General features: G+C 31.5%; 1 protein-coding gene across 1 annotated transcript in view; it reads left to right on the forward strand.

The window, feature by feature from the left end:
• Positions 1 to 7,957, forward strand: part of PTPN12 (protein tyrosine phosphatase, non-receptor type 12) — an 86,837-nt gene that overhangs the window by 56,851 nt on the left and 22,029 nt on the right. The window contains exons 9-11 of the mRNA XM_011365212.2: positions 2,162 to 2,228; positions 4,105 to 4,182; positions 4,282 to 4,380. Of these exons, the coding sequence (XP_011363514.1) occupies positions 2,162 to 2,228; positions 4,105 to 4,182; positions 4,282 to 4,380 (244 nt within the window). The remainder of the gene's footprint in view (positions 1 to 2,161; positions 2,229 to 4,104; positions 4,183 to 4,281; positions 4,381 to 7,957) is intronic.

Below are 7,957 nucleotides of genomic sequence, written 5' to 3' on the forward strand. Positions count from 1 at the left end.
TGACTTGTCTGGAGATGTAAGAATTAGTTAACAAATTGGTTAAAAAATATTTTCCTGTAATTAATTAAGCGGTTAGTTGTCCTTTTGATTAATTAGTTGACTTGTTAAAAAGAAAAAATCTATTGTAGAATTAAAAGAAAATCCTTTGACTTCTTTATAAGTTAGTTGAAATTATATCCTGTTCTATCAGTGTTGTCCAGTCAATGTATATAATTCATAAATCCAATTCGATAGGAAGGTTTTTCTTTTTAAAAATTAATTGACTGTTTAATATTTTTAAACAACCAAAATAGTATGTTAACTGTAGTGACTTAGAAAAAAACATGTAAAAGGAAGAAAATCATTCACAATTCCGAAACTAGGGATTATCACTATTAAAACTTTAATATATATCCTTTCAGTGTATGTATAGTATTTTTTTAAAAGAATGTTTTCCCATTAATATATCATGTGTAGCTTTCTAAATTTAATAAATATTCTTCTGCAGTGCCTTAAACTGCACTATACTTTATATTTAACCTCCATTCCTTGGCATTTAATTTATTACACCTCTCCAGTCCTTTTTTAGCTATTTTAAACACTGTTTAAATGTTCAGTGCCCAATCTTATGGCAAAATCTTTGAGCACATTTGTAATTATTTCATTAGGATAAATATCTAAAAGTGGGATTTCTAAGTCAAAGGACATGAACTTTTAAATGCTTTTACAGCATATTTTTTAAATTTGTTATCCATAAGGTTGGTGCTAATTGCAATTAGTCCTAGCACTGCCACTTTGTCGGAGTGCCCATTTCCCTCTGCAGTAGTGTTATCTTTTTGTTTGCTTTAATGACTGTGACAAGCAAACTTTTTTCCTCTTGATCACTTATAGTATTTTGTGAATTGCTTGTTTGTATAGTTTGCCAATTATTTTATAGCAGTTATTTCTCTCTTAATTATTATACATTATGATTTATATATATGTTTTTTGTATATTGAGGATATTAACTTTTTTGTCATAAGTACCATGGTTTTTTATGGTTTTTATTCTGCCTGTGTTTTGCCATATGTAACTTTTAAATTGTCATGTAGTCAGAGTTATGATTGTCTTCATTTATGATTTCTGTCCATTGAGATATGCTTAGAAAGTCCTTCCCTAACACAGTAGTGCTTAAAGTTTTGCCTATACCTTTTAGCACTTTTATAGATTTTTTTAACATTATATTTTTAATCCTTCTGGAATTTTTTTTTTTATTATAAAGGTATGTATGAGGTAAGAATCCAATTTTTGTTCTTCATTGTTAGCTAACTCTCCCTGTACCATTTATTGAGTCTAGTCTTTCCCCTTTAATTGGAGATTCCACCATTATGTAATAAATATTTACATATATTTAGATCTGTTTATTGATTTTATTAAGAGCTGTTAAAGTCATACAAAGTTGCTTATAATGTACTTTATCTCAGAAATTTCTAGATCCCATGTTTAACAAACTGCTGATTCTTCTGAAATGTTTCAAAAGGTGTTAAAATACTGCCCAACTTTTTTTCTGCCTAAAAATTATTCTAGTGTTGTCCGTAACATCTTTAATTATTCAAAGTGATGCTGTGAGATGCATAGTGCCTCCCTCTAGTTGAGAATCAGTTGCTGTAAAGTATTTTTGTTGTTTTAAAATAAAGCACCTAGTATTTTGCTTCACATTCTCCAGGTTCTGTTAGTTCTTTGGGAGATGAGAGCACATCAATGATCTTTGTTCATTTGGTGAAATCACTGCTGATATTCAAACCAGTTTCTAGGGCTTGTAGCATTTTTTGTCTTTCTTATACCCTTTACAGATTGAAATGATGTACTATTCCTCCTGTACTCTAAAGCCATCTTGAACATTGAATAAATTTATCTCTGCAAGATATTTTGTTAGACAGAGTTGTCTGAGGTGGTTAGACTTTATAGTTAAGGCTCCTAGGTACTCTGAGTCACTTGCTGTTGGAAGTTCTTTAAATAAAATGTTAACGATGTTTACCATGCACCTACAGTGTTTTAAGTTGTAGTTTATTTACCAATTAAGTAAAATTTTGTCAAATTTCTTAAACAATTTTTTTGCTTCTGAATATTAACATATTCATCTATATTTTATAGTTCTTTTATTGCAAAAATCAAATTGTTTTTTCAAACTTTATATTCATAGTGCAGGCTGTGGAAGAACAGGTGCCATTTGTGCCATAGATTATACATGGAATTTACTAAAAGCTGGGGTAAGAATAATTTTTATGTAGTGTTATATCCAATATGTCTATTATGATTTTCAAATATGACTAATTGCACTAAATCACAGCATATATTTTGTTATACATGTTACTTTTTTAGAAGTAGCTTTGCTATGTAAGAAGTACAGGTAGTGAAAAGAGATAAATGATGCATTTTATCTTGATACAATGCACTGGGCAGCAAGATAAACATTGTCAAATATTAGGGTTTTAAACTTTACATTGACTTTTCCAAATAAAGGATTCTTATTGCCTTTTATATTTATTATAAGCATAAGTAAGTTAACTTATGTAAAATTCTTTAGAATTATCTGTGGCATGTAGCAAGTGCTCAGTTCAATGTTAGTTTTTTTTATTACTGTTGCCGTTTTTGCCACTCAATATTTTCAAAAAATTGTATGTGGTACTATGGAGGATATAAAGATAAATAAGACACAGCCCTCATTACAGATTTGAAAAACAATTCTTACTGTAGGTAGATTTGGTTCATTTTCTAATTCTATAATATGTTCATTTCTATGCATTAGGGAGAAATTATCAATTCTTATACCCTTTTGGTTCCTATGAATATATTAATCTGTGTCATATAAAATAGGATTAATAAAAGTTTCTTTTTTCTTTTCCTTCTTTTCTTCCTCTCCCTTTTTTCCCCTGCCTTTTTGCCATTTTCCACATTTGCTAGGGAATATTTAATTTTTAAGCAGTTTCTCAAAAAGCCCTCTACAGTTAATTTTGTATTTAATTTTGTATTTCTCAAAACTAATCATCTCTCAATACTCAATTGAAAGTTTTTTGGTGAATAAAATTTAACTAGGATCCTATCATATACGAACATAAAAGTCAAAGATTAAAATTGGGATAGGGAAGAGGCCTTTAGATGAATGCCAGCAAGCAAAATAAACATCTGGTCATTTCAAGAGTTGTGTATTTTAAACATAGTCCTCATTTAATTGAGCTTGGCTTAACATAAATATAGTCTGGAGCCTTAAGTTAGTACTTGATATAAAAATCTTTTGATGTATATAAAGACTCCCAAGCAGTACATCTGGGAATCATTTTTTTAACTCTTCTATCTTCTTTATCATTATAAAATATTCTTGTTGTTCACCACATTCTAAAGTTCTCCCTCAACTCTGTTTCTACCTTTCTATCTTTTTTTTAGACTGCTTCAGTAAACCACCAGTTTCTTCCCTTTTCAGACTTTCATTTTCCCTGCTATAAAAATTGCCTGAATATCAAGTCTGTTCATGTCAGAGTTGTCTGTTGCAGTACTAATTACAAATGTACAAAAGAATTGTCTAGGATAATCAGTCTCCAGAGATGTTGCTCAGAAGATCTGCATTTTTACCTAGTTCTCCTAGCTGGTCCTTATGTAGCTAGCCTGGGAGACACTGGCCTGTAGAATGAGTTCAAATTTTGTTAATGTTTACAGTCTGATCCTAAGTAGCCTGTCTCCTCTCCTCCTTTGAATACCTCTCCTCTCCATCTTAGGTTTTATCTATATCAAGCTTCTCAATTCCACAGATAGTTTATATATTTAACCTGCCATGCATATATGTATTTCCTTCACTTTTCACTTCACACACCAGAGTTAGTCACGGCATCTTTATGCCCACTGCACTGCAGTCATGCTTTGGCCGAACAATTTTATGTTCACTTACCTGGCTCACTAGCTTGAATGATGAGAGTCAAGATTAGCTTTGTGTCTACAGTGTCAAGCACATTTTCTGAAACATGGTAGGTAGTACTGAAAATGTTTTCTATTATCCGGCATATATATAAGGTCTATATGAAAAGTTGAAGACTACTTTACTGTTTTTCTGAATAGTTGTCTAGAGTTCATTTATTACATTTTATGTTTTAGAAAATACCAGAGGAATTTAATGTATTTAATTTAATACAAGAAATGAGAACACAGAGGCATTCTGCTGTACAAACTAAGGTATAGATTTTTGTTTCATTTTATAAACTATATTTTTATAAATGCCTTTTTGGGTTTTTCTAATATCTTTTTTTTTCTTCTATTTCATCTCCTTAATAGGAGCAATATGAGCTTGTTCATAGAGCTATTGCCCAACTGTTTGAAAAACAGCTGCAACTATATGAAATTCATGGAGTCCAGAAAATTGCTGATGGGGTGGTAGGTATTATTGGCCTATTAATTTTAGAAAACTCTCTTTTTACCAAGATGTAATATTTCGCTTTTTAATTGTTATCTTGTTTTTTATCTAACATGAGAATATCCATGACAGTTACTATTTTTATTTAACCTTGATTTGGTAACTCTGTTCCTTCTTCCTCTTTGAAACTCTCAATTATGATGGATATTTAGTGACTCCAATACAAGTTAAATAATATTCTAAATAAAATATAGCTGGAAAAGTAGAGTGTATGTCAAAAATCATATAACTCCTTATTGTTTAAAGTATAAATTACTTTTAAAAAAATTAGTTGCATTGTTCTATCAACAAAAGAAATTCCAAACCTAAAGAAAGGCTTAAAGAGTTTTTTTGAGCCAAGGCTGAGGGCTAGACCAGAAACAAAATCTCAGAGGTTTGAGAAGATGCTCCAGGAAATAGCAGTTTTGAAGTTTATTTTATACATTAGAAACAAAGGAGAAGACTAAAAGGTGACATGAAATCCATTGTGGGTGAGAATCCAAGGAGGTGGGAAGAAGTAAAGTAGGGAAATCTCTAGGATTAGATATAAAGCTAAATGAAGAGATATGTATTTCTTTTACATTGGTGAGTGCAGGATAGTTAACATTTAATATACGTAGTTCAGTGGTTCCCAACCTTTTGGCACCAGGAACTGGGGTCCTATGAGACTCTAATGCTTGATAATCTGAGGTGGAACTGAGACAGTGATTCTGGCACTGGGGAGCGGCTGCAAATACAAATGAAATTTCTTTCACTTGCTCACCCCTTGCTTATCTCCTGCTATGCAGCTAGCTTCCTAACAGGCTGGGGACTGGTAGCAGTCTGTGACCCTGGATTTGGGGACCCCTGACATAGTTTACAGAAGTTTGAGGATAAAAAATAACAATGAGGAATATTGGGATTGTCTTTCCCTGGTACTGGGTGTTTATCTCTGAAGATCGGGAGAAGACATCATTGTGACATTTTAAATATGTTATCCTAGATACACAAAAAATGGCTAGGGCTTGCTCAAGGTAAAGATTAATCATATAGACCTTGGACTTCTTATTATAACTTGCTCAGTTAGGAATTTTTATGATCAAAACATTCAGTGTTGTTACCTTCAATTATTGAGCTCATTAGGCTTGCCAGGTAGCCCCCTTTTCATTCACAGTTCTCTTTCCTCTTCCCCTCCACCCCCCCAAAAGTGATTGTTAGTTGATTCTATTATGAATTTTATTTTGTTCTTGATCATGATGATGTAAAGTTTTATAGTTATTTTGTACATGATTTTTAACTAAGTAAAATTATAGGGCCACAGTTAAGTCTCCTTTTGCCATGATTTAGTTCAATGCCATTTTAGCCTTAAAAGATCTTATTGGAGAGAGAAGAGAGCAGCATCAAGATGACGAAGTAGGTAGATCCTAAAAGGAGAGGGGTTTGGGAGATGGGTAGAAAAGGTGAAGGGGATTAAGAAGTACAGACTGCCAATTATAGAATGTCACAGCAATGTAATATACAGCATATAGGGAATATAATCAATAATATCATAACTATATATGGTAACAGATGGTTACTAGACCTAATTGTGATGATCGCTTTATAAGGTATGTAAATGTCTAATTGTTGTACACCTGAAACTAATATGTCAACTATAATTTAAAGATAATTTTTAAAATAAAATTTTATTAGATATCCAAACTTTTGACCTGATAAAAATACTATATTCTCATTGTGTTCTCATTTCTGCTTCTGGTTTTTAACTCGTTCTCTTATTTCTCTGTATACATAATCACCTTTTCCTTGGAGGTATTAGGCTTTTTTTTTTTTTTTTTTTTTTGGTAAAATTTCTGTACATCACTGAACCCAAGACAACGATCACATCATAAACCAACTTAGCCCCAATAACTGAAGTAAAATGAGTTGTAAAATTTGTAACCTTTTTTCCTCTCTACATGGTTTTGGCAATTTCCTAGACTATTTGTTTGACATTTCTTTCCTAGACTGTTTGTTTGAAATTTCTTGGTTTTACAGATGAGAGATTTGTTATCAAATACTGATCTCAATCTGTTAAGATAATCCATGAGTCTTAGGAACTATATATTTTCTTTATTAGCCAGGTGACAATTTTTTAAATGTTAAGATTCATATAGATGGCCTCATTCTTATTTCCTTCATTACAAAGGAATCTTTGTGAAACTAGGCTTCATACATTGCCATCACTTTTTCCCTTTAGTTTAATTAAAGCCAGTTATAACCTGTGCTGAATGTAGCCAAATATTGTGTAATACAGAATAGAATGCTAATATATTATTGTGTATAATCTTACCTATATTGAGATTCATTTAATATTTCAAAAGCTAAGTACACTATGCATTTTTTAAACTTTAATTGAAAAATAGCTGTTTACATGTCATTGGAGATCATAAATACTAGTTAGAGAAAATGTGAAATCTAAAAAAGTGGGGAAATTTCTTAAAACTGTTTGCATAATGATTTAAAATATGTTACCTACCTTTCTGAACCTATGCTGTGAAATAGTCATAAATCTCTATTAATTATTTCTCTGACAACTTAATTTAGAGGTAATTTTTTTTTTAAAGGCTTTTAAAACAAGCCCTATGTTTCAGAATTATTTTTGTAGGAATTCTGGTTTGAAATGCTAATCAGCAATTTAAGACTCTATAACATATGACATTTATTGGAAGTATTTACAATTTAAATGACTTCCCAGAGTGGAAGATCTAAAGAGAAATTTATTCTGAAATCCAATAGTATATTGACTTGGGATTTAGACACATCTCAGTAAGCAAATGTCTGTAAGGTATACATGCTTGTCTTTTATTTGTATATAAAAGACACCACCACCAGTTATCAACACCAGAATTTTCAATTTTAGAACATTTGAGAAATAACAACAATAGTTTGTGTGTAGTCTTTCTGTTCCTTCTGTTATATTTGTGTTGTACATTTTAGATGGAATACAGAATTCTGAATATTTTTCCTCAAATGTAATGTTCTTTATTTTTAAAGCACCCCCCCCTTTTTTTATTATTATGATGAAATTGGTTAATGAAATCCAGTAAGTTTTAAGTGTACAATTCAATAGTAAGGCATATATATATCACATTGTGTATTCACTGCTCATACACTGCTCATAGTTAGATTTCTTTCTGTCACCACATAGTTGACTCCTTATATCCCATCTTCCGATCCTCACCTACTCTCTGGTAACCACTAGTATATTGTCCATGTCCATGAGTCTCTATTCATTTGTCCTGTTTGTTGCTTTTAGGTTTATATCCCACATACAAGTGATATCATATGGTTTTCAACTTTTTCTGTCTGGCTCATTTCGCTTAGCATGAATATCCGGAGATCCATCCATGTGGTTGCAAATGGCAGTATTTCATCTCTTCTTATGGCTGAGTAATGTTCCATTGTATATATGTACCACAGGTTCTTTATTCAGTCATCTATTGTAGGACACTTCAGTTGCTTCCATGTCCTGGCCACAGTGAATAATGCTGCTACACACATCAATGTGCAGATATCTTTTCACATGAGTTTCCAAGTCTT

This window comes from Pteropus vampyrus, unplaced genomic scaffold (genome assembly GCF_000151845.1).
Source record: "Pteropus vampyrus isolate Shadow unplaced genomic scaffold, Pvam_2.0 Scaffold107, whole genome shotgun sequence".
NCBI lineage: Eukaryota > Metazoa > Chordata > Mammalia > Chiroptera > Pteropodidae > Pteropus > Pteropus vampyrus.